General features: G+C 46.0%; 1 protein-coding gene and 1 long non-coding RNA gene across 8 annotated transcripts in view; both read left to right on the top strand.

Annotated features, from left to right (window-relative positions):
* Nucleotides 1–25,973, top strand: part of PANX2 (pannexin 2) — a 45,346-nt gene that overhangs the window by 6,321 nt on the left and 13,052 nt on the right. The window contains exons 1-2 of one of the 7 annotated variants that reach the window (XM_081023649.1): nt 2,696–3,611; nt 4,174–4,530. In XM_081023649.1, coding sequence (XP_080879775.1) covers nt 4,305–4,530 — 226 coding nt within the window. In that variant the 5' untranslated portion in view covers nt 2,696–3,611; nt 4,174–4,304. Of the gene's footprint in view, nt 1–2,695; nt 3,655–4,173; nt 4,531–16,803; nt 16,861–25,973 lie in introns of those variants that run through there. The other 6 variants (XM_081023648.1, XM_081023654.1, XM_081023650.1 and 3 more) reach the window with 6 other exon arrangements.
* Nucleotides 19,710–22,413, top strand: LOC308486743. The gene is made up of 2 exons (XR_013991256.1): nt 19,710–20,019; nt 22,316–22,413. It is a non-coding gene; the product is annotated as an uncharacterized lncRNA (long non-coding RNA).

The raw sequence follows: 25,973 nt of genomic DNA, 5'->3' as shown, positions 1-25,973 counted from the left end.
ATTAGTTGAAGCTGAATCTTTACAGCATTCGTTTGTATCAGGCTTTGTGAGTTCGCTGTAGGCACTTTGGGGTTTTATTGAAGAAGCGGTGCCAGCAAGATGTAAAATGATTTCCACATTTGTTTGGTGATGTATATGGAGCCCCACTGAGGCTAAATGTGTGGGCCAAAATCCGGAAGAGCCTGCCCCATCCTCCCCTCAAAAAATGGCAACATGGGAATATCAGAGCCAATCTCAGTTAGAACATGATGCTGATAACACCAAGGTTACAAGTTTGATCATTACATGGGACAGCTGTGTATTCTTGCATCGCAGGTCGTTCACTAGATGACCGTCAGGTTCCCTTCCAACTCTATGATTCTGTGATACTGTTTTTCACAACAAACATTCCCACCCCCTTAAAAAGAGTTGTTTTTATAGCATTTGAGCATGCTGTGTAGTGAAACGCCAGTCAAACTGGATTTTCACCAGCCCAGAGGCACCCTGGGGAAACAAATGGCAGGCACAACTGGAGCTATACTGGAAAAAGGTAAAATATACTGAACTGTGCTCTGAACCCTCTGCAAAAAGGATGTTTTTAAGAGAAAGCACTTCCTTGCTTTTATAGAAAGGTGAAATTCAAAATGCACTTCTGTGTTTTACTTGAACTGTATTTACTTAATCCAACTAGCAAATTAACACTTCCTTCTGCCATCTGTACTATACAGCTCACTGGTAATGTACAGATCTTTAGCAGCAATACTCTAAAGTTCAGTCTGGACAGATAATGAGGCCTAGATGGTGATGGGGGGAAATCAAATAACACTAAAGCAATAAGTCTGGGTGACATACATAAATTATTCAGGAGGATGAGTCATTGCAAGTATTAATGACTGAGTCTAGGCTGTGTATTTGCAATCAGATTTAATTCAGTCATTAGCTTCAGAAGAATCAGAAATGTTCTGTTGCTCTAGAACAGAGATGGCGGCCTATCGCCAACCAGCGTGACAAATAGGGATGATGAGCGTTGTAGTACAGCAATATCTGGAAAACTAAAGAATTCCCATCCTTTATAATATAACAAGAAGCTCTATTGTCTTGAGTTTTGCATAGTGCTCAGTTCTCACCATAAGTTGCTATGCCTTTGGCATTTGCTTACAAGTATACAGTGTACTGTGTACTTTTATATTTGCTTACATAATATTCCACACAGGCAGATGGAGTCCAGGGTGAAGTAGCAAAAGCTGTCCATATCACTATTGCTACTACCAAATGAGACAGACCATGGCCACCAACAATCTTATGGTTTCTTTGGAGTGAGACAAAGCATGAGATCAGGGACTCAGCTATATTGGCTTTATATAAGAAAGAAAAAGTGCTTTATATGCGTTGTACTGTATATGCATTATAATACTGTGACACCAGATGGCGCTGTGGGGTTCCATTTTTGCCAACCCAATTTCTCATACAACGTTTACAACGCGTTTAGCTGAAACACTTCTTTGATGAGTCTAGATCCAGCCCAGGTTTGGAAGTAATGCTAAGCCAACTGTTGCCTTGGTTCAGGTAGCATAGCAGCAAGACAACTAGAGGGAGGAATGAAGCAGCTGCCATTTTTTCAAGGTCCCACCTGCACTATGCTACGATTGTTGAGCTTTTTTTGGCAAAGTTGTTGAGCTTTGCTTTTTGCTTTTCTTTCTTTTTCTTTTTTATGGCCAAAGTTGTATAGCTTTTTTCAGTTTTGCCCACAGTTGTAGAGTTAGGAAGTCCTTATTCCCCCTCACTGAGATACAATTCCAGAGTTCCCAAGGAAGAGGGGTGGATTGTTAAACCACTCCTGGAATTGTAGCTCTGAGAGTACACTTAGTTGTTCACACTTAGCTGTCATTTGACTTACCATGTGAGGCTCACCCAAACCATTGTGTTGGGCTTGGCCCTGGATAACTGTTCAAATCCTGCTCAGCCATGAGACTAGTCACTCTCTTTGCCTAAACTTCCTCGTGGAATATGAATACAATAAAGATAGGAGCAGTAATCCAACACAGAATATTAAAGGCTGTATACTGTACTTAAAAAACAACAAATTCTGAAACAAGAATTCATTATGCAAATCTAATTGTTTGCATAAATATATTCAGTTTATTTAGTTCAGAGTGTGGTAGACTGCTTCTTGGGAGAAAGGCGATGACAAACCTAGACAACATCTTAAAAAGCAGAGACATCACCTTGCCAACAAAGGTCCGTATAGTTAAAGCCATGGTTTTCCCAGTAGTGATGTATGGAAGTGAGAGCTGGACCACAAATAAGGCTGATCGCTGAAGAATTGATGCTTTTGAATTATGGTGCTGGAGGAGACTCTTGAGAGTCCCATGGACTGCAAGAAGATCAAACCTCTCCATTCTGAAGGAAATCAGCCCTGAGTGCTCACTGGAAGGACAGATCCTGAAGCTGAGGCTCCAATACTTTGGCCACCTCATGAGAAGAGAAGACTCCCTGGAAAAGACCCTGATGTTGGGAAAGATGGAGGGCACAAGGAGAAGGGGACGACAGAGGACGAGATGGTTGGATAGTGTTCTCGAAGCTACCAGCATGAGTTTGACCAAACTGCGGGAGGCAGTGGAAGACAGGAGGGCCTGGCGTGCTCTGGTCCATGGGGTCACGAAGAGTCGGACACGACTAAACGACTAAACAACAACAATAAATTATAACAACCACCACCCAGGGCTGCAGTCCCTATGCGCTCTCGCGTGTCACGGGAGTGCAAACACCTACTGAACTCCGCAGGATTTTTTTGTGGGTAAACATGCAGAGGACTTGGCTGCACTAATGCCATTGCAGAACAAGAGCTAGGTGTCGAGAGAGAGAGAGAGAGGGAAGAGGATGGGGCGACTAGCAAGCGAAATAAATCCCCTTCTGCATTTGCATTTGCGGCGCTTCAGCGCTCGCCGCCGGGTTCCTTTGGTTGCCTCCGCAATGAGGCCCAGAGGCGGCTTTCCTGGCCACCCTTTTCTCCTCCGTCGCTTCTAACCAGGCTGCCAGTCTCAAAAGCAGCCGGAGATGCCGCCGAGCCATTCCCAGGCAGCGGCAGGAGAAGCTGTCTGTCGCCACTTCGAGGCGCAACGTGTTGCACTGGGTGACTCGGCAGCTTCTGAGCCGATAATGTCTGCAGCCTATGCCTCCTCGCGGCCACCCTTCTCTCCTGGAGCAAAGCCCCCGCTCCTGCCGCTGCTGGCAGCTCCGCCAATTCCAGATGTTTAAGCGGAGACCTTAAACGACCTCTGGGCGGCGTTCAACCCATTGCATTCCGCTGGGGGGGCTTCCTTCGCCGCTGCAAAGCGCCTTCTCCAACAGCTCGTTGCGGCGGCTACCGCGGAGGACGCTTCCTTTCGTGCAGCTGCCCTTTGCAAATCGCCCCTCTCTTCTTTGGAGAGGGGGTGGGGGAGATCCTGCACTAGACTTGGGGACCAAGAGGAAGTACTGTGTGAAGGCCGGAGTCCTGCCAGCCTGCCGTAGCCGGATTTTATTTATTTTTTCCCTTTACCATCTCTGATTTTGCCGAGTCACCCTTGCGCTCCTCTCTCGGCTTTGGAGCAGGAGAAGCGCGGGGATTTAAAAAAAAGACTTCCATCGAGGTAACCGGAAAAGGACAATTCTAGTTCTGCAACAAGCTTCTTGGTACATACATCTGTGTGTGTCTTTGTGTGTGTATATAATATGTTCTATATAGGAATTATATATAACCAGCTTCTGATGGGCTTTTATTGCGCAGCAGAGCCGCGATAACATGTTTACCGCGCTGGTTTTTATTATTCTTATCCACGCAGGGGGGTTTTTACGCCCGCGGCGCTTTCCCTGCCAGCTGGTTTTTGCGCGCTGGCTGCAACCGCCCAGCTTGGCGCAATCCGGGTCGCGCCTTTCCAGGGCTGCCCGCCGGCACCTGGTCCTCGGCGGTATTGCATGGCGCTTAATCTCCGCCGCCGCCTGGGGAAGGGAGGCCTGGGGAGAGGGGGATGGCGGGCACGGAGATCCGCGGCTGCGGGCGCCAAGGGCACCCCCTGATCGCCGTTGCCGCAGTCTCGCTAGGGACGCGGCTGTTGCGCAAAAAGGGAGATGGTGCCTCGTCGCCTTCCTCGGTCTCCACGTGCGCCCTCTCTTTTTCTCATCGCTCTCCGGTGTCGCTCCTCCTCCCCCTAGGCCGGGACCACCTTCCTCGGCTCGTGATCCGCTGGATCTTCTCCTGGATTTCGTGGATCTCCTCCGGCCAGGCGGCGACGGCGACGCTTCCCCTGCCGCAGGCAGGAGCGCCCGGGTGAGGAGCGCCGCTTATGCAACACATCATCGAGAACCACCCGGACATGGCCACGGCGCTGCTGGCGGGCGAGAAACTCAAGGAGCTGATCCTGCCCGGAGCGCAGGACGACAAGGCGGGTTCGCTGGCGGCGCTGCTGCTGCAGCTCAAACTCGAGCTGCCCTTCGACCGCGTCGTCACCATCGGCACCGTCCTCATCCCCATCGTCCTCGTCACGCTGGTTTTCACCAAGAACTTTGCCGGTAAGGTGGGCCTTCAGGGCAGCAGCCTGGAAAGCATGGAATGGGAGAATTGGGAGGGGAGCCTAAGGCTTAATCCAGTCCAACCGATTTGCAATACAGCAGGGGTGGCCAACTCCCAAGAGACTGCGATCTACTCACAGAGTTAAAAACTGGCAGTGATCTACCCCCTTTTGGGGGGCTCGGGTCAAAGTTGTTGAGTTTTTTTCAGGGAGGAGGTAAAATGTTGAAGAAGAAGAGTTTGGATTTGATATCCCGCTTTATGACTACCCTAGGGAGTCTCAAAGCGGCTAACATTCTCCTTTCCCTTCCTCCCCCACAACAAACACTCTGTGAGGTGAGTGGAGCTGAGAGACTTCAGAGAAGTGTGACTGGCCCAAGGTCACCCAGCAGCTGCATGTGGAGGAGCGCGGAAACGAACCCGGTTCCCCAGATTACGAGTCTACCGCTCTTAACACTACACCACACTGGCTCTCTTGACCTGTTGAGCTTTCTTTAGGGGAGCCACAGTTGTTCAGCTTCTTTGGGAGGAGCCAGTGATCTACCGCAGACGTCCAGTGATCTATCGGTAGATCACGATCTACCTGTTGGACATGCCTGCAATACAGGGATCTCAAGGCATCCAGTTTGAAATCATGCCTAAGCTTTGCAAATGTGCTGGCAGTTTTGTTGCTGTGCTGCTAGGAGGAACCGGACGTCCAGCCGGTGAAGCCTTTCCTCACTCCTATTGCTGCACCTCGGAAATGGGGGACAGCTTCACCTGTTGAAAGTCCACCTGTCTGGCAGCTGTAGAAGAAGCTTTGCCGAGGAGGGGAGAGGTGGGGAGGTAGCAGTGGTTGGGACACACACACACACACACACACACACACAATTCCCTTCCATTCTCAAGTAGTTAGACGAATGAGGGAGGCGCAGGGCTGTAGCTAGGGGGAGCGCTAGTCGGGTTATTGCCCCGATGAAGCCTCCAGAGGGGTGCCATTGAGGCTCCCAGCCTGTGGGGCGGTGTATGCAAATGTTAATGGGGTGCCAAACTGGGTCTTTGACGTGTGTGAAATAAAGCCTACTTTTGCCCCGGGGAGTCATCCTCCTGGCAAATAATCATTATAGTTCAGTCGGTAGGGCACGAAACTCTTAATCTCAGGGTTGTGGGTTTGAGCCTCACTTTGGGTGAAAGATTCTTGCATTGCAGAGGGTTGAACTAGATGACCCTCACGGTCCCTTCCAGTTATATTTATTTATTTGTGGAGTTTATACAGTGGAACCTCGGCTTGCGAATGTGATCCGTGTGAGAGGCACATTCGCACCGTGTCTGTGCACGCGCGGGTCACGATTCTGGACTTCTGCACATGCACAAAGCATGATTTAGCGCTTCTGCGCGCGAGCGAGCGCCGAAACCCGGAAGTACAGTGGTACCTCGGGTTAAGTACTTAATTCGTTCCGGACGTCCGTTCTTAACCTGAAATTGTTCTTAACCTGAAGCACCACTTTAGCTAATGGGGCCTCCGCTGCTGCCGCGCGATTTCTGTTCTCATCCTGAAGCAATGTTCTTAACCCGAGGTACTATTTCTGGGTTAGCGGAGTCTGTAACCTGAAGCGTATGTAACCTGAAGCATATGTAACCTGAGGAACCACTGTAACCCATTCCGGTACTTCAGGGTGTGGCGCGGTGCGCAACCCGAAACCGCGTAACCTGAGGTACCACTGTATCCCTGGAGGTCTCAGGGCGGTTCACAGAAAAGATCACAACATATATAATCAATAATCAAAATAAAAACAACAACCCAATCATACTCCCCCAGAAAAGAGCCACATTTTAAAAGGGTACAGGATGTCAAACAGATCAACCAAAGACCTGGTTAAAAAGGAACATTTTTGCCTGGCGCCTAAAGGTGTATAATGAAGGCGCCAGGCAAACAGTTCTATGATTCTATGAAAACAGGCATTTATTAGGATTCTGATAAAAGCAATCCTGCATGACAGGGAAGGGGTGCAACGTGGTGGAAACCTCCCAGAGAGGAGAAACTTGGCAATGTGCAATGGGAAAGGCCAAGGGCTTAGTAGTGGGGCTAGACTTGATGCACTGTGGAGGCTCAGCTTCGAATCAGAAAAACACACAGGCCTGATTGAATCTCATCTCTGCCATGAACTCTGGGTGCCCTTAGACCAGGAGTGGGGAACCTCTGGCCCTCCAGATGTTGCCAGACTTGAATCCTCCCACCTTTGGGGAGCTGGAGACCATCAACATCTGAGGCCACCTGAGCCTTGAGTGACTAATAATAATAATAATATTCAATTTATATGCCGCCCTATACCTGGAGGTCTATAATAATAATTTATTATTTATACCCCGCTTCCCCAGCCGCTCTGGGCGGCTTCCAACAAAATATTAAAATACAGTAATGCTTCAAACATTAAAAGCTTCCCCAAACAGGGCTGCCTTCAGATGTCTTCTAAAAGTCTGGTAGTTGTTGTTCTCTTTGACATCTGGTGGGAGGGCGTTCCACAGGGCAGGCGCCACTACCGAGAAGCCCCTCTGCCTGGTTCCCTGTAACTCCACTTCTTGTAGTGAGGGAACTGCCAGAAGGCCCTCGGAACTGGACCTCAGTGAACATCACTAAAACGTGTTAAGATGTGCTCGGAAACATACTGGGAGCCAATGTAGGTCTTTCAAGATCCAGGAGTACCCCCAAGCTACAAACCTGCTACTTTAGGGGAAGTCCAACCCCAACAAGAGCAGGCGACCTCCCACCTATCCGGTCTAGGGAACCACCCACTAACAGTGCTTCAGTGTTATCTGGATTGAACTCCAGTTTGCTGGCTCTCATCCAGTCCATTATCGAGGCAAGACACTGGTCCAGCAGTTCCACTGCCTCACCTACAGATGCAAAGGAGAAGCAGAGCTGAGTGTCATCAGCATACTGCTGACAACGTACTCCGAACCTCCAGCTTTCCTACCTCTGTGAAAACCAAGTCTTTGGGTGTCGGCCTTCTTTTGCCCTTTCTCTGCCCTGTTACTGGCACGTGGTCTCCTTGTGGTTTGGTGCTGTTGCCCTGAGTTCTTATAACTGCTCCCCTTTGTCATGACTCTTTAAAATTCACATGCCCTTGCCTATTATTCTTCAGCCTCAGAAGTGCACCTGAAGGCGCCAGGGTTGGTTTTAGCTCGAAGGATTTCATGGCAGGCGGATAAAGCACAGTAATCACTTGTCATCACTGGAACATAAGAAACTGGATTAAGACGAATCAGGTCTATTTAGCTCAGTGCTCCCTACACTGATTGGCAGTGGTTGTCCAGGGTTCCAGACTGTAGTCCAGGGTGGATAGAAATCAATGATTTAAAAAACAACAACAACAGATTTTTGTTATTTAAATCAGATTTTTAAAATAGAATGCTTTTGGAGGAAAAATCTTTCTAAAGATAGTTTTCTATTTAAGTTACTTTTTATTAAATAAGGAAATAAGGATTTGTTTTAAGTTTTTCATATGTGCTAAAACTCAAAGTTTTGTTCTAATTGTTTAACCACATCAGTTAACAAACATGGATACGTATGTTATAATGTTATTGTTTTGGTTAACTAGATTATTTAAATTGTTGTTAAGGAAATGATTATTTTTCTCTTTCCAATAAAGCACAACAGAAAAGTTGTCCAAATATAAATAGTTAACTTAATGAACCTCACAATAATTTCATAATTATCTGTCTATGTATTTCTAATAGTATAACCAAATTAGTAATTTTTGATATAACTGTAAAAACTACTCTGAAAATTTATTATTCCAAAAATGAAACTTTCATCTGGTAAATATTAAGATTATACCAGGAAGAATGGGTCTTTCCGTAAAAACATGATTTAAATCAAGTCTTACTGAATAGTGATTTAAATCATGATTTTAAATCAAATCCGCCCTGCTGCGGTCTGTCCTATCCCTTCCTTCCTGGAGATTCACAAGGAATTGAACCTGGGACCTTGTGAATTCAAGACTGATTCTCCACCACCAAGCTATAGCCCTGCCCTTATTGATTTCCTCCATATCTGTGTACACCTTCAGGCATTCTGAAGGATTCCAGGTTCCCCCTTCCCACCTTTTGCTGGAGGATATAGAAATGCAATAGGCTGCAAACTATAAAAGGGTCTCGTTTCTTTTCTTTTCTTTTCTTTTCTTTTCTTTTCTTTTCTTTTCTTTTCTTTTCTTTTCAAGTGGCAATTTCCAGAGGGATAACTGTGCAGCTAAAGCAACCAAGAGTCTTGTGGTAACCTTGAAGAGGCAAAACACATGTATTGCGTGTCGAGACCCCGAGACCACCCCCTCGTTGATGAATAAGACACAAGGACACAGATATTAGGTTAATGTTATTGGGCAAATTTAGGCCACAACTTTATTGGTTACAGATGTGAGTGGTATTGGCTTAGACATTGGAATTGACCTAACTATACCTGAGTCCTGCCCACCATGCAGGGAGTCCTGTAAGGGTCAACTACCAATAGGGGGAGCCCCATCAATGCAAACCAACTTGAGCTCCCCCTGGGTTCCCGATGAGGTTGTGGATGTTAGTTTCTGTGTGTTGCCACTGCGCAGTGCTCTTGGAGTCACAGGACTCTGTTTGCATTCCTGGGATTCCAGACTGTTGGAAGTCTCACAGAAGACAGGAGACGGATGTGATGTTACTGGTTTCCTGTTCCTTTGTTTTTCGGTTGCTCTCTGCTCTCACAGAGAGAGGGTGTATTTCTTTTCTGTCTGCATAGCTTAGTAATAAAACCCTTTAGCCATGTAGCTCAAACTTCTCATCCTTCCCTGTGCTGGATACTCTGAGTAATGGGGAATGTGCCTGGAGGCTTATCAGAGGCTCAGGTCGTTAATCACGTCGGAGGCAATTCCGGAAGAGTCGCTCGGTCGAGCGCAACTCCAACAGTGTCATGGCCCTAGCCCAACCCTGGATTTCGGACAAGATCCACACCCCGGATTCCTTTAACAGATTACCCTTAAGCTTGGAGGGGCAGGTGATGGCCACACCTCGCCTCCCCCATCATAAGATCAACCAGTGCCTAACCGCAAAACCTTACAAAGTTGTGACGATTGCTATGAGGTAGGCGAAAACCCAATGGCCCATGCCAATTTGCCAAGTGGAAAAATTCCTACCAGTCCCCTCAACAGCGACCAACCGAGGTCCATAGCGAGGCTAAATTCGAAACCTGAAAATAGGGAGGGAGGGCAGGAGATCGAGGAAGTGAGCCAAGAGGAAGCGCTCCGGCTCACGTCTCAGTTTAAATGGGGCCCGGCCACGCCCCCCAGCCAGCGGATTGGCTGGCAGGTGAATGACATGACTGGGAACCTCCGGGGGACGCGAGACTTCATCCCCTGCCCCCGGAGGGGAGTGGGTGGCCACGTGGTCCACTGCAACTCCTCCCCACTGGGAAGTAGAGCGGATTTGTGGTGTAAGTGAGGTTTCATTTTCGTCTCAATGCCACTTTGAACCTTGTTTCTGCTGTGCAATGTAGGAATAGTCCGCAATGTAGGATTAGTCATCCTGGTCTCCCTTTCCAAGGCTGTTGTAGGGATTACAAGATAATGTACAGAAAATGCAAAGTGTCCTTATATCCCTCTAACTTTCTGAAGCTATTGTTTCCATTGCAAACAAGGTAGTAGCATTTTGAACATGCGGTATTAAATTACTATCAGAGTAACTTGCGGATATAAGTCTATAGTTAGAAGAGCTGAGTTTCCAAGTGACCATTTAGTACCGGGGAATGGGGTTGGCTGGGAACAGCAATGGGATATGATATGGAAATTATTGTCTCTTTGTGAATAGCTATTAATGTTATGTGAATCTGCACTGAGGCATTTAAAAGCAATACGTTTTCAGCTTGAATGACCATAGCACAAACACCCCAGAGCTTTTAGAAAGTGAATCATACAGCCCACTGAAAATTACTGATTCAACACATTGTTTGGGTTTGTAGTGAAACCTTTTAGGTGCTCACATTAATCCCTTAGTTGGTTTTTGTGGGGCAGCAGCGAAGATGGCAAAGTAGCAAGAGTTAAGTTGTGGGGCCTTCCGTTAAACCATTTTCCGTCGATGTAAGAACATGCAGGCTTCTGAACTGAAGAAAAACGTAATAACTAAAAGATATGCAGCTTTCTGGCAGCAGACTGAGTTCTGTTTTTATTTCACATTACCGCCTTCGAGAACAATGTAGTTGTTTTATTCATGGGGAATTTCACAGCTCTTTCCTTTCGGCTACTCGCATCAGCATAGCTTCATTCGGGTCAGATTTGTTTCTGCTTGTACACACACTAAGGGGGCGTTGATGGGGCAGGGATGTCTTTACCCCCCACCTCAGGCATGTCCAAAGTCCATTTCGGAGGCCTAATCTGGTCCGCCGGTCGGTTTAATCTGGCCCCTGTGGCAGTTTATTTCCTGGGGTAAAATCCTAAAAAAAACCCTCAACAACTTCAATCCTAAAAAAAGGTTAACAACTTCACGGCTCTTTGCTTCATCAAATCTGGCCTCTTTGAAAAAAGTTTGGACACCACTGCTGGCCTAGGCACCTTGGCTAGAGATGAATTAGGAACGGCTCGCTGTGGAAGCTGCTTTGAGAAACGTGTCAAACTGTAGCATACAGTCGTACCTTGGAACCCGAACGCCCTGCGAGTCGAACATTTTGGTTCCCGAATGCTGCAAACCCGGAAGTGAGTGTTCTGATTTGCGAACGTTTTTTGGAACCCGAACATCCGATGTGGCTTCTGATTGGCTGCAAGAGCTTCCTGCAGCCTGCCAGAAGCTGCACCTTGGTTTTTGAACATTTTGGAAGTCGAACGGACTTCCGGAACGGATTCCATTCGACGTCCGAGGTACGACTGTATAGTATAACCCCAAGACTTGACCATTGTGATATTGAAAGACTGAAAGACTCCAGCTGGTACAAAATGCTGTGGGTAGGCTGTGACTACCGCCAGTATATACCGCATTTTTCACTCTATAGGACGCACCCGACCATAGGACGCACCTTGTTTTAGAGGGGGAGAACAAGAAAAAAAATTCTCCCCCTCTCTGCGCAGTGGCCCTTCAGAGCTTGTCGGGGCTGGCAAGGGAAGCCCAGTCCCCCCCCCCCCGCCCCAGGGACCACACATTCGCTCCATAAGACACACAGACATTTCCCCTTAGATTTTAAGAGGGAAAAAGTGTGTCTTATGGAGCGAAAAATACGGTAAGTTTCTTCAAAACTTTTCAAAAGCTACAATGGTACCTCAGGTTACATACGCTTCAGGTTACATACACGTCAGGTTACAGACTCCGCTAATCCAGAAATAGTGCTTCAGGTTAAGAACTTTGCTTCAGGATGAGAACAGAAATCGTGCTCTGGTGGCGTGGCGGCAGCAGGAGGCCCCATTAGCTAAAGTGGTGCTTCAGCTTAAGAACAGTTTCAGGTTAAGAACGGATCTCCGGAACGAATTAAGTACTTAACCCGAGGTACCACTGTAGAGGAATTCGAAGCTCCAAGCAGAAAATTATTGCCTCTAGCTTTTTGTTTCTTTGTTGAGTGTTGGAAGGGCCTGCAGAGAATATTGAGTGTGGCATCCTTCAGGTAGCCAATCAAAATGTGTGACTCTGGCATGGTCACCGGAACAAATTGACTGACCATTTTCAGTTCCTGGGGACAAAGTGTTACAAGCAAATAAATAACATTCCGGGCACAGAGCAGCTTCAGAATAGGAGCAGCTGGCGCAAACATTCCCAAAGGTAAAGATGAAGTGAACATTTTGTTTTCCTGTGCGCCAGGACAAGCAATTGAATTTGAGAGGGCAAAGGTTTGAAAACAATTAATTGCTTAAGTGGACATGGTCCAGTGATTATGCACAATTAATACCGGCACATTGTTGGGCTTGGCTCTGAACTGTAACTACATTTTAGATCTGGTGTAGAGACATTAAGAGGGAAGTGCGCTTATTTCAGGAGCAACAACATGCTTTTAAAAAATCCTGCTTAATTATCCAAGGGCTATCTTCTGTACTACCTTCAGTATTTTTATCCAGCTCCTTATTGCATCTCCATTATTAATCACCCTTCTATATCTATGGCACTATTGAGGAATATGACCACTATTTGTGAACTGCCCTGTGATTTTCGGATGGAGGGTGATGGAATAATAATAATAATAATAAATTTATATGCTGCCCTATACCCGGAGGTCTCATTGTGGTTCACAGAAAAGATCACAATATATAAAATAAAAACAATAACGCAATAACACCCCCCCCAAAAAAAAGAGCCACATTTTAAAAGGGTATAGCACAGGCTTCCTCAACCTCGGCCCTCCAGATGTTTTTGGCCTACAACTCCCATGATCCCAAGGTAGCAGGACCAGTGGTCAGGGATGATGGGATTTGTAGTCTCAAAACATCTGGAGGGCCGAGGTTGAGGAAGCCTGGTATAGCATGTCAATCATGTCAACCAAAAGCTTGGTTATAAAGGAACGGTTTTGCCTGGCACCTAAGATGTATAATAAAGGCGCCAAGCAAACTTCCCTGGGGAGAGCATTCCACAGACAGGGAGCCACTGCAAAAAGGCCCCGTTCTCGTGTTGCTACCCTCCGGACCTCACATGGAGGAGGCACACGAAGGAGGGCCTCAGAAGAAGATCTCAAGGTCTGGCTTGGTTCATATGGAAAGAGGCGGTGCTTGAGGTATTGCAGTCCTGAGCCGTTTAAGGCTTTATAAGTCAGAACCAGCACTTTGCATTGGGCCTGGAAACTAATTGGTAGCCAATGCAGTCGGACCAGGATTAGTGTAATATGCTCAAACCATCTTGCTCCGGTGAGCAACCTGGCCGCTGAATTCTGCCCTTGCTGAAGTTTCTGAACTGACTTCAGAGGCAGCCCTACGTATAACGTATAATAATAATAATAATAATAATAATAATAATAATAGTTATACATTTCACTGCAAGGAAAGCCTCATAATTTGCTCACATTGTGATTGCCCATATTTCCCAATTTTCTAAATTCACTGGGTTGCCCTTCACATAAATCCCTGTGGGTGCTATCCAGCGCTAGTCGGAGAAGACCCCTTTAAATATATGGTCATGACTAACTTAGGACTGCCATTTTCATTTGGGTCTACTCTTGAGTGGAACCAATTTGAAGACAGCTCAGGCTATTTATTACAGATAGATTTGAAGAGCTAAAGAGAGCTGGCAGCCCATTAGGTGATTTGGATAAGATTTCCCCTTTTTATTAGCACATTTCACAAAAAGCTTCAATGTGATAACCAAAAGCATGTGGCTGTCCAAAGGCTATATCTCAGCTGAAGCAGCTCCCCAGGTCGGGTGAAGCCACTGTGCTGGTTTCATAGCAGGTGGGACATACTTGTGAGACAAGTGAGGAGATCTGTGCTCTGCAAACACACTGGCAGAAGCACCAGAACGGCTCCGCTGGTTCGTTTGCACCACACAGACCTGCATATTCCCTCACCTTGGATAGTGTGGTTCCTTGATACCTTGTAAGGCATGTTTCACTGATGGTGGGCAAGTTTCCTTGACTACCATTCTGGCCCTGCAGATTTGTGATGGGTAGTAGGAGAGTGGGAAATTCAGGTGTACCTTCATGATAGTCACAGCCACACACTCCTTCTAAGATTATACAAAAAAAAAAAAAATTAATTATACATTGTAATTAGGTAATCATTGCAGTGATCAATGTATATCTCCATGTGTGTCGCCTTTCAGTTAGCTCTATTCTGTGTGCGTACATGAGTAAATGATTTGGGGTACTCCAATATTGTCTTTTGGAATGACTTCAGTTGTGTTTTCCTTGAAGTGCTGTTGTACATTACAAAAAAATTGCACACCATTCTCTTGAAACCTCATTTCACACAGGTCCTACTATCTGCACGCTCACTATCCAAAAATTCACTTACCCACACGAAAATAATTATGGCCAAACCTTGCTATACACTCCGCAGATTCACTTATCCAAACAACCAGTTTCCTTACTTCCTTGTTCGTTTGTGCTTTGCTGGTTGGCGACAGCCATTTTTGGGTAGAAGCCATGGAGAGACAGTGGGGAGTGACACTGGACCAATCAGAGAGCAGGAGCATTTGGACAAATCAGTTTTCTACGCTTTCTGGTTGGCTGCAGCCATTTCAGGAAGAAAACACGGAGGGGGTAGAAGGAAAGCAAACAAATCCCGCATTAGAAATATTTCCATAGGAAATAATGGAAATCGTGGACTCGTTATATGAACACTTGCCTAATGAAAGGTTTCCACGGAATGCATTGTGTTTGGTAAACCGGACCTGTGTATGCTTGTGTTTTCATTGTTCCTAAATGGTTAGCTCTGGAGCATACAGAAAAACTGTGTGCTTTCTCCAGAGTAACCCTAAGAGCCAATCCTGAGTGCCTGTTACTTTTTAGGATGCTGGAGGCAGAAACCATGCTGGGACCAGGCTGCAGAAATAGTAATGGATCTTGGACCCCCTGCAACCCAGGACCACTACACTTCTGTTGACATCTGTTTTAGGACACACTTTCAAGTTGCACAGTGCAACAGTGAGGGCCAGTTACCTGCCGTATACTTTCCACGCACTGTAGAGCAACGGTCTTCCAACTTGGTGGGTTGGAAGCCTCTGTTGGGTCACAGTTTGGTCTGAGGTGGGTCACAACTGCAGCACTATTAACATGCAAGTATACGATGATAAATTAAGAAGTGGCTCCCCAGATGGGTACTTGGTTCTTGGGTTTGAAAAGGAAGAAGACTACCGCTATAAAGCTTCCTAAAACTTGCCCCAGAATTGTATACAACGCATGGGGGGCGGAGGGCTTAAAGCAGACCAGTCAAGGTGGGAAGGATTCCCTCCAACGTTGAAAGTTTGAAAAACAGGACTTTCAAGCCAATAGTTTCAATATCCAGGATTAGAGGATCTCTCGTTTCCAAATAATGGGACGCGGGTGGCGCTGTAGGTTAAACCACAGAGCCTAGGACTTGCCGATCAGAAGGTTGGTGGTTCGAATCCCTGCGACAGGGTAAGCTCCCATTGCTTGGTCCCTGCTCCTGCCCACCTAGCAGTTCGAAAGCACGTCAAAGTACATGTAGATAAATAGGTACCATTACAGCGGGAAGGTAAATGGCGTTTCTGTGTGCTGCTGTGGTTTGCCAGAAGCGGCTTAGTCATGCTGGCCACATGACCTGAAAGCTGTACGCCGGCTCCCTCGGCCTATAAAGCAAGATGAGCGTCGCAACCCCAGAGTTGGTCACGACTGGACCTAATAGTCAGGGTCCCTTATATTTCCAAATAGTGTTGAGATTTGACTTGCTTCCAGATCTTCTCATCGCCTGATACACATTTGCTGTCTTGCTCCCCCCCCCCCCCCGTGGCAAGAGCAGCAAGGAAATAGCTAGGAACAGTTTAATGGTGCAATCCCGTGCATGTCTACTTGGACTAAGTTCAGTGGGATTTCCTCTCAGGTAAGGTTGCATGGGATTGTAATCTAAGTATTCCCTTGGCCTAGTATGAAGACTCAGTGCATCATGGAATATATTGCCAGTTAGGGATTGGAATGAGTTCTTTGATTGCTTATGGCAGGCATGGCCAAACTTGGCCCTCCAGCTGTTTTGGGACTACAACTCCCATCATCCCTAGCTAACAGGACCAGTGGTCAGGGATGGTGGGAATTGTAGTCCCAAAACAGCTGGAGGGCCAAATTTGACCATGCCGGGTTTATGGGGTTCTTGCTCCAGTTCTTTCAGTCTGTTGCGTCTTTCTGTGGACTGCTGTGACTGTGGTTTCTGAATGTGGAAGCTGCTCGCTTGTGTCTGGGTTCACGGGGCTTGCAAAAGGAATGATTCATCATCGGATCATGGGACGGTTTCATTTCGCAGCAGCCCTGGCATCTGAATGAAAGGAGGAGGGGTTGTTAACCTCCACCTCTGGTTACTCATCTGGAATTACAGCATCTCTCAAATGCCCTTTAAGAAGCTTAAGGATAGATCCTTTTCAAAGGGCAGCTTATATAATATTGAGTTGTATATTTCAAAAGTGATAACAGTATCTGACTTCCAGCAAAGATTGCACTTTTCTTCTTCTTCTATAGATCCTCTTCTCTTCCCCAAATATTCCAGTTGGGTTTTTTTGTTTTTAGGACAGCAGAAAAGCCAGGTGGCAGTGTACAGATTAATCCATAGCCCACTCTTTGTCTTTGGCTCTCTCATGACATTCACTCAAAATGGCTTGATTACACCCAAGTAAGCTCATGAATACTGTATTTTTCTGTCTCTTAGCAGTTCCCCACTGCAGCCCTCCACCACTCTCCTGCTAAAGAAGTAATGGAGGAGACAGTAAGTTATATGACTGATGAGTCATTTTCGGTCGTTTGTTTAACCCCCAATATGTAATCTCTCCTGCTTAACTTGTACTTTTCAATGTGTTAAGTTTAGTACATCTGCTTCAATGGGGCACCTTGACCAACCCTTGGGTGGGAGGGTCACGTGTTGGCAGTGGACATCCCATAGTCTCACACGTACACACACACACAAACACAGGAAAACAGCCTGCCCCTCCTCATCTGAACTGTATTTCAAAATTGTAGACTAAACCTCCAAGCTGGGGGTTAGCTACCCCAGAATTAAAATATAGTATTAAGGATTTCCTCAATACTGGTAGTATATCTGAACCTCAGATATTTCTATTCACTTTCATGGAGACTGTTCCTATGCATATTTACTCAGCAATCATTCACGACTGTCTCAGTGGGGCCGGCCTACTCCCAAGTAAGTGTTTGATATAGAACGGCACCTTCAGTGGACTGATCTTTTAGAAGAGAATTGATGAGAAAAGCTCAAGATCTTTCCAAAACAATTTCAGTGTGGCTCTGGTTACCTTTCTGGTTGCCACACTACTGCTCTTGAATCCCAGAGATCTGCAGTTAGACATTGGGTTAGTGTCTGACTTAATCACACTCAGAATAGATGCATTGAATTCAGCAGACTTAGGTCAGAATACAACCCAATGTGTTACTGCTTATACACATCCAAGGCAGCCCCAACAACAACAACATCATCATCATAATAGTAGTGGTAGTAGTAATAATAATAATAATAATAATAATAATAATAATAATAATAATTTACTACTTATACCCTGCCCATCTGACCGGGCCTCCCCAGCCACTCTGGGCAGCTACCAATAGAATACAGTCGTACCTTTGTTCTCGAATGGTATTTGTTCCAGAAGTCTGTTTGACTTCCAAAAACGTTCATAAACCAAGGCACGGCTTCCGATTGGCTGCAGGAGCTTCCTGCACTCAATTGGAAGCCCCGTCAGATGTTTGGCTTCCCAAAAAGGTTCGCAAACTGGAACACTCACTTCCAGGTTTGCGGCATTCAGGAGCCAAAACATTCGACTCACAAGGCGTTCGAAAAACAAACATCAAACATTTAAAAACTTCCCTAAACAGGGCTGCCTTCAGATGTCTTCTAAAAGTCAGATAGTTGTTTATTTTCTTGACATCTGATGGGAAGGCGTTCCACAGGGTGGATGCCACTACCGAGAAGGCCCTCTGCTTGCTTCCCTGTAACTCCACTTCTCGCAGTGAGGGAACTGCCAGAAGGCCCTCGGAACTGGACCTCAGTGAATATCACTAAAACATGTTAAGATGTCATGCAGCCTTCTCCATCAAACCTATTCAAAAGAAAATTGGCTAAGTAAGATGAAGATTTTGATTTGTGGCGCAAAATATCCACAGATTTTGAAATAATGATTTCCAGATCTGTGAAAGGACTGTGATGTAATCAAACAAGTTAGAGATGGGGCTCCGCCATACCCAATTGATAGCTGTAGCTTTGATGTGTGCTAAAATTAGACTTTGGATCTCTACAACTGCTGATTTTCGTTAAAGAGCAGGAAGCGAGCCCTATCCAAGTCTCCTTTCCCCATAAAGAAAAGGTCAGGGAGAATCTCAGATAATTTGAATGTACCATTGGGTTTTTTAATTCCTGTGTTCCTTTGTCTCTCTCTTTTTTCTTGAATGCCGCCGTGACATTGAGAAAACGAGATCAAAAGAGTTTTCAGACTTTTATGTTTGACATATTCCATAAGGTCAGTTACTTGGACAAGAAAGCCACATTGGTTTATATACAAAGCTGGTACAACCACTTTGCAGAAGTAGCACACATACAGTTTTATGCTCTTTATGTAAGCCAGGATGTAAAGAACCACACAGATATTGCTGCACACCTGTTTAGGAACTTGAACACTTCCAGAATTTTAAAGGACCAGGTTGGCTTTCGAAGTTTTGGTCCCTTTCATCAGCAAAGGGCTGGCGGGTGGAGGGGACAGAATGCGGCCAGCCTACAAGCCAGATTCTCAATGCGTCTAGGAGATTGACTTATTTCGTTCCATTTATGAATTGCTGCCTGGTAAAACACGTGGAAGCGATTTAGCAATAAAGCATTGAAAACGATTTCATATACACCAACGCAATAATTTCAAATCAGGTACGGGGTGGGATAAAGATGTGCGTAATCTGTTCTTTCAACAGAGGGCACTTGGAAGCCTAGTTAAGATTGAAGGGGTGGCAAAGAGCATATAGTGCCTTTGTCCACGTTCCTCAGACCATAGCTGTCAACTTACAGATTTGAAAATAATAATAATAATAATAATAATAATAATAATAATAATAATAGGGACCAACAGCCTCGAAAATAAGGGATCAGCAGCCAAAATAAGGGATTTTCCGGGCACAGGTATGTTCAACTTCTGAACCCCTCTGAGCCAAAGGCAGAAAGCCCAGCCAGCAGCCAAATGAAGCCTCAAGCGGTGGTTCCCACAACGCAGCAACCCGGCAAAGGGGATGCAGCAAGGAAAACCACCATCACCTCTCCGCTGGGAAGCGCTGAGCAAAGGCGGGTCCCCAGGCAATGCGGCCGATTTGATCGGCACAAGGCATGCAAGCTCCACCCCCCAGTCGTTCTTAGACTCCTTATTAGGTGAGCAACGCAGCCAAGCAACACAGGTGGAGCCTCCGTCCTCCCTGGCCAGCAGGGAGGGAGGGAGAGGAGCTGCTTCCTTTGTAACCCAGGAAATTTAAGGGACATCATCAATAAGGGACAGCAGTGGGACACAGCGCTGGGATAAGGGAGTTTCCCACCAAATAAGGGACGGTTGACAGCTATGCCTCAGACCCCACCTGAGAGTCTCGCGTTGTCTTCAGGGCTTTGGCAACTGCCCCACCTCGAGGCCCTCCAAAGACAATTACGTTGAAACAGTAACAACATGGTAGGCTCTTTTAATATTTGAATGAGTTTCATTTGCCCCCAACTAAACTGAAAAAGTCTGAACCCGTAAACCCGGTCATTTTTTTCAGAGGAACTCTCACCCGTGAGCTGTGTTCTGAATCATGGCATAGAGTGAGGTCTGTTTTTAACTGTGCATGTTGTGGGAGAATGTTTTCTCAAGAAAGCGGTGTTTGCCACTGAGGATACTTCTCTTAACAAGAGGTACTATAATTATATTTTTATTAAATGGGGGGAATACTTAGAATGAACATCACCACCACTTCCTAGTTGAGATTTCATCCCTAACTGTTTTTATTATGTATTTTGTGTATGTGTGTGTATATATATAAATTTTATGTTGTAAGCCACCCTGAGATCGCCGGACGAAGAGTGGTATACAAATCTAATTAATAATAATAATAATAACACAGTGGTACCTTGGTTCCTGAACGGCCTAGTTGTCGAACAAATCGTCTCCCGAACGCTGCAAACCCGGAAGTAAGTGTTCCGGTTTGTGAACGTTTTTCGGAAGCCAAATGTCTGATAGGGCTTCCAACTGAGTGCAGGAAGCTCCTGCAGCCAATCGGAAGCCGTGCCTTGGTTTTCGAACGGTTTCGAGAATTGAACGAACTCCCAGAATGGATTAAGTTTGAGAGCCAAGGTACCACTGTACATGAAAAAACATAAAGGTGGCGCACAGTTGTAGTAAATAAAACAATTGCGCACCCCCCTATATGTTTTTCCGTCTATAATATTGTTATTTTACGTTATTTTAATTTAAGTTAATTAATTAATTTAATTTGTATACCACCCTTCGTCCGTAGATCTCGGGGCAGTTCACAACATAAAATTACAATATAAGAAACACAAATTATGTAACAAAAACAAACCAATAATCACCCCTCCCAGAACACATTTAAAAGGACATTGGGTGTCAGTCATAGCTGTCAACTTTTCCCTTTTCTTGTGAGGAATCCTATTCGGAATAAGCGAATTTCCCTTAAAAAAGGGGAAACGTTGACAGCTATGGTGTCAGCTAGCCAAAGGAACTTTTTTGCCTGGCACCAAAAGGTGTATAATGTAAGCACTTGTGACGCGAGCAACCAAATCACCTGATTACTTGAATCAGCGTTGGCCTATCTTGGAAACCATTGATATTCAGTCCTAGGCAGCATTGGGATCAGACCTCAGTGGTGATTGAGCCCAGACAAATGTCTGGGAGAAGCTGGTCAGCAGAGATGCATCAGTACCATAGGATAGCAGCTCAGAGGTTTAAACCAGAGGTGATCACCGTTCAGGTCCAAATCAGTAGCTATGAGATGCATCCAGAATGTTGGAAGATTGAGCTGGATCTGTGGCAGCCTTGAGTTTTAACAGTTCGCCTGGTATTCTTAGACAACAAGGAAATCCATGCCTATGAGGAAGCAGGCTATTGTTTTCCTTGCTGGCGACAGAGAAAAGGAAGCCCACCCCTTAGCTCACCCTTCTCCACCAACCCTCTCAGTAGAAGACAATTTTTCAATTAGCTTTCTAAGTAGAACACGTTTCTGTGCTGGCTGTTGGGGGAGAGGGTTCCCTCCACGACTGGCATGGAAACACAGGATATGAGCCTCTGGGCAGATTCCACAAGCGTATTGAGGGGCTAGGCCAAGGATGAGAAAGCCGTGGCCCCACAGCTGCTTTTGGAAGCCAGCTCCCACCAATGGTCAATGGTGAGGGACAGGAGTTGTAGTCTAGCAACAACTGGAGGAGCAGAGGTTCTTCGGTTCTGGATTAGGCAAAGCTAGAAGGGCTATCGGGATGCAGGTGGAGCTGTGGTCTAAACCACAGAGCCTAGGGCTTGCCGATCGGAAGGTCAGCAGTTCGAATCCCCGTGACGGGGTGAGCTCCCGTTGTTCGGTCCCAGCTCCTGCCCACCTAGCAGTTCGAAAGCACATCAAGTGCAAGTAGATAAGTAGGTACCGCTCTGGCGGGAAGGTAAACGGCCTTTCCGTGCGCTGCTCTGGTTCGCCAGAAGCGGCTTAGTCATGCTGGGCACATGACCCGGAAGCTGTCTGCAGACAAACACCGGCTCCTTCGGCCTATAGAGCGAGACGAGTGCGCAACCCCGGAGTCGTCCACAACTGGACCTAATGGTACCTTTACCTAGAAGGGATATCGGGCAATGGAAGGCAGCAGTGCTCACCCAGACAGCTCTCAGGAACCAATCATCTGCTTTGGCCCCTGCCATCTTCTCAGAAAGCACAGCCTTCAGAAGCCACGACTCTTGCCTATGAGTGGCTTAGCAAGGAGTGGTTGCCAAACATGGCGGCAGAGTCCTCGATTCACCAGTTCATGGTGCATTTCATTTGATGATACTTATTGAGTGGCAGCCATTGTTTTTGTAACAATTTGTGGATTTCCATTTTTAAAAATCACCTGGCCCAAGTGAGGAAAGCTGATACGTTTACTTGCTGGCAAACAAAATAGAACGAGTTTCATTTAAACTATTTTAACCGATTTATCATTTCTTTTCCAGAAAGAAGAGGTTCCGGGGACATGGTTGTTCTTTTAAGCTGATTCACAGGAACGATGCAATGCCTGCTTTTCACTCAATTAAAGAAATCAAGGAATTCACACGTTGTGTTGTATTTTTCTTCAGCTTAGAAGAGCGCTAGGAGATTTCTTTCTGGGCTTATTTGCATAACATTGTGGTACAATATGGGCACAGTCTAACAGGTGTGCGCTCTTGTGAAGCTCTCTCATTTCAGCCGAGTTTGCACATGCAAAGCTTTGGATAGATTGGAAACGATGTGCATCATTACAGTCTTTTGTCCTATGCGGTGCCTGTTATTCGTGCACAATAGCTCTCTCCATTAGCTGAACCCGCTGTGCTTTCTCTCTTGTTTTTCACGCTGAGGTCTGTTGTTGCAAAGGTCAAAGAGCCCGTCTTTCAGTATTACCTAATGCTGTAGAATACGCTCAAATCCAAACGATGAATGCCTGCTTATTAGGAAGCTGCATTTATCGGAAAACAAGCACTTTCAGGTAGCATGATCTCAGCCGAGAGGAGTTGTGTGTAGAGGGCCAAACTACGTAACAGTTTCAGAGGATTGATTTTGCTGCTGCTGCTGCTGCTGCTGTTGTTTTCAAAAGATGTTATCACTTATTCTGGCCTCCTTGTTTAGCTGTTTCCAGAGGACCAGCCATGTCAGTCTGTTGCAGAAAAAACAACAGTGTCTTGTTTCGCCACATTTATTACTGCCTAATATTTATTACGACATCTAAAGGCAACCCTGTTTTGGGAAATTTTTTAATGTCTCATGTTTTACAATTTTTGGTGTGTTTTGAGCCGCCCAGTATGGCTGAGGAAACACAGCCAGATGCGCGTGGTATAAATAATAAAATTATTATTATTATTTATAAGTTTTTGAGATCTAGAATCAAGTGTGCTAAATATTATCCTCAGCAGGAATATGGAGGGGGGTGTGTGTGTGTGTGTGTGTGTGTGTGTGTGTAAAAAGTGCAGTCAGGAGGAAATTAAAATGCAGAGTTTTCAGTCTGTGACAATTAAAGTTTTACATGTATGCAAAATAAGCAGCCTAGTGGCCAGAAGCAATTGATGATATCACAAGCATTCCAGCATTGCTAAGGCACTTAGCTTGCCATATATTTTCTTGCTTGATCTTATTGATTTGAATGAAATCCTGAACAAGGTGGATTAGCAATGTTTTAAACATGGTTCACACCTACATGTTCAAAACAGGGCAACGGATGTATAGGATTAGAGATTCCCTTCTCCTAAATCAGGGGTCAGTAAAGTTTTTCAGCAGGGGGCCGGTCCACTGTCCCTCAGACCTAGTGGGGGACCAGACTATATTTTGAAGGGGGGGGGGGATTGAACGAATTCCTATGTCCCACAAATAACCCAGAGATGCATTTTAATAAAAGCACACATTCTACTCACGTAAAACACGCTGATTCCCGGATTGTCCGCTGGCCGGATTAAGAAGGCGATTGGGCCGGATCCATCCCCCGGGCCTTAGTTTGCCTACCCATGTCCTAGATGGGCAACGCTCCCAGTTGATGAGCCCTATCTGCCCCTACCAGGGACGCGGGTGGCGCTGTGGGTAAAACCTCAGCGCCTAGGACTTGCCGATCGCATGGTCGGCGGTTCGAATTCCCGCGGCGGGGTGAGCTCCCGTCGTTCGGTCCCAGCTCCTGCCCACCTAGCAGTTCGAAAGCACCCTTAAGTGCAAGTAGATAAATAGGTACCGCTTTATAGTGGGAAGGTAAACGGCGTTTCCGTGTGCTGCGCTGGTGCCGGCTCGCCAGAGCAGCTTCGTCACGCTGGCCACGTGACCCGGAAGTGTCTGCGGACAGCGCTGGCTCCTGGCCTCTAGAATGAGATGAGTGCACAACCCTAGAGTCTGTCAAGACTGGCCCATACGGGCAGGGGTACCTTTACCTATCTGCCCCTACAGCATATGCAGAAACCACCTTCTTGACCGTTGGACCCATTACTGGTCTCATCAACTCAATCCTCCTGAGCCTGTTTCCTATAAAGAATTAAAAGAATTCTGCTTAACAACCTGCCTCATGGCCATAGCCAGTGAATCAGATTTCCATGCAGATGAGTGAGTGGGATCTGCAAGTCTCCTTGGTTTCCATGCTGACTGCAGAGAGGAAGAGAAACCAATTCTTTAGTCTGTCTCTCCTGTACCAGCCCATTGGGTCACCCATCCAAAGGGGCATACCAGCCCATGCCAACACACTGCTCTCAGCTTGCCTCTTTCCAGTCAGGAGGTGAACTTGGAACAGCAGCTCACGCAGAAACACTTTAGGAATGGGCTCACCTTCTTAAAATATTTATTTTCTATAAAATGCCTTGTCAGTATTAGTTGGGAGCATATTTTCATTCAGGGGGAAAAGACAGGTAACCAGCTTCGTGTGAAAAGTATAGATAGCCATGCAGGTCCAATACAGTGGTACCTCTGGATGCGAACAGGATCCGTTCCGGAGCCCTGTTCGCATCCTGAAGTGAACGCAACCTGCATCTGCCCAGGTCGCGATTTGCCGCTTCCGCGCATGCGCGTGACGTAATTTTGAGCGTCTGCGCATGCGCGAGTGGCAAAACCTGGAAGTAACGCGTTCTGTTACTTCCGGGTCGCCGCGGAGCGTAACCTGAAAATGCTCAACCTGAAGCATATTTAACCCGAGGTATGACTGTAATCCAAAATTGGCAGCGAGATAATAACTCCATTTTAAACACATGACTATGCGCAGTGAGAAGTTGTACTGGGATTGTGTGGTTTAAGCAGGCGAGGTGTAATGCTACAAATGAGTTGTTTATTTCGTTATACTAGCAGGGTTCTCCATACGTTGGTCTCCAGCTGTTTTTGGACTACAATTCCCATCATCCCTGACCACAGATCCTGCTAGCTAGGGATGATGGGAGTTATAGTCCCTTTCTTCCTTTCCTTTTTTTGCAAGTGATTGCCTTCACTTGATGTTGAATAGCTTGTGCTAAGTCATGATGAGACCTACTACCAAGGTATTTCGGGAACTGCTTGCCGTAATATTGTCAGGAAGTGTATGGGATGTAGAGGTCATTCACACAACACATCTCTTCATGTGTCCCGTGACGGGAGTCACTCTGTTTCCAGAAATCATACAATATGAATCAGCTTGAGGCAACTTCTTACAGAAGGCTGGCCTTGATATGACTTTGTCCTATATGGTAGCCTGAGTTGTGTGATCACAATCCACTGAAATGTGACAGTCTTTGTACTTACAGTATACATCTTCCAAAGCTAGATGTTAATAGCATTAGTTAAGGAGCTCCTTGGCAGGGCACTGTGAATAATTTAGCCCATTTCCTGCATTTAGTAAAGGAGCATCTGTGAGCTGTTACGAATACAGAATAGACTCACCCATGCAGATCCCTTGCCCAAAACTATTATTGTGTCACTGTATGCCACAGTAAATTTCTCCCTAGAGAACGCTTGAAAGCAAACATTTGCAGAATCCTTAGCGGCAAACACAAGTATTCAGATGCAAAAAATAATCTTTGGCAGTGCAAACTACAGAAATGAGGCAAAATTAATTGCAGCCCTATCGAAATCAGTTAGACAGACCCTCCCACACAAGTGAAACAAGGCATTCCTAACTGAATTAATAATTTTATAGGACATGCA

Source organism: Podarcis pityusensis, assembly GCF_964106645.2.
Source record: "Podarcis pityusensis genome assembly, chromosome: 10".
Taxonomy (NCBI): domain Eukaryota; kingdom Metazoa; phylum Chordata; class Lepidosauria; order Squamata; family Lacertidae; genus Podarcis; species Podarcis pityusensis.
This window is presented reverse-complemented; position numbering and strand designations above follow the sequence as displayed.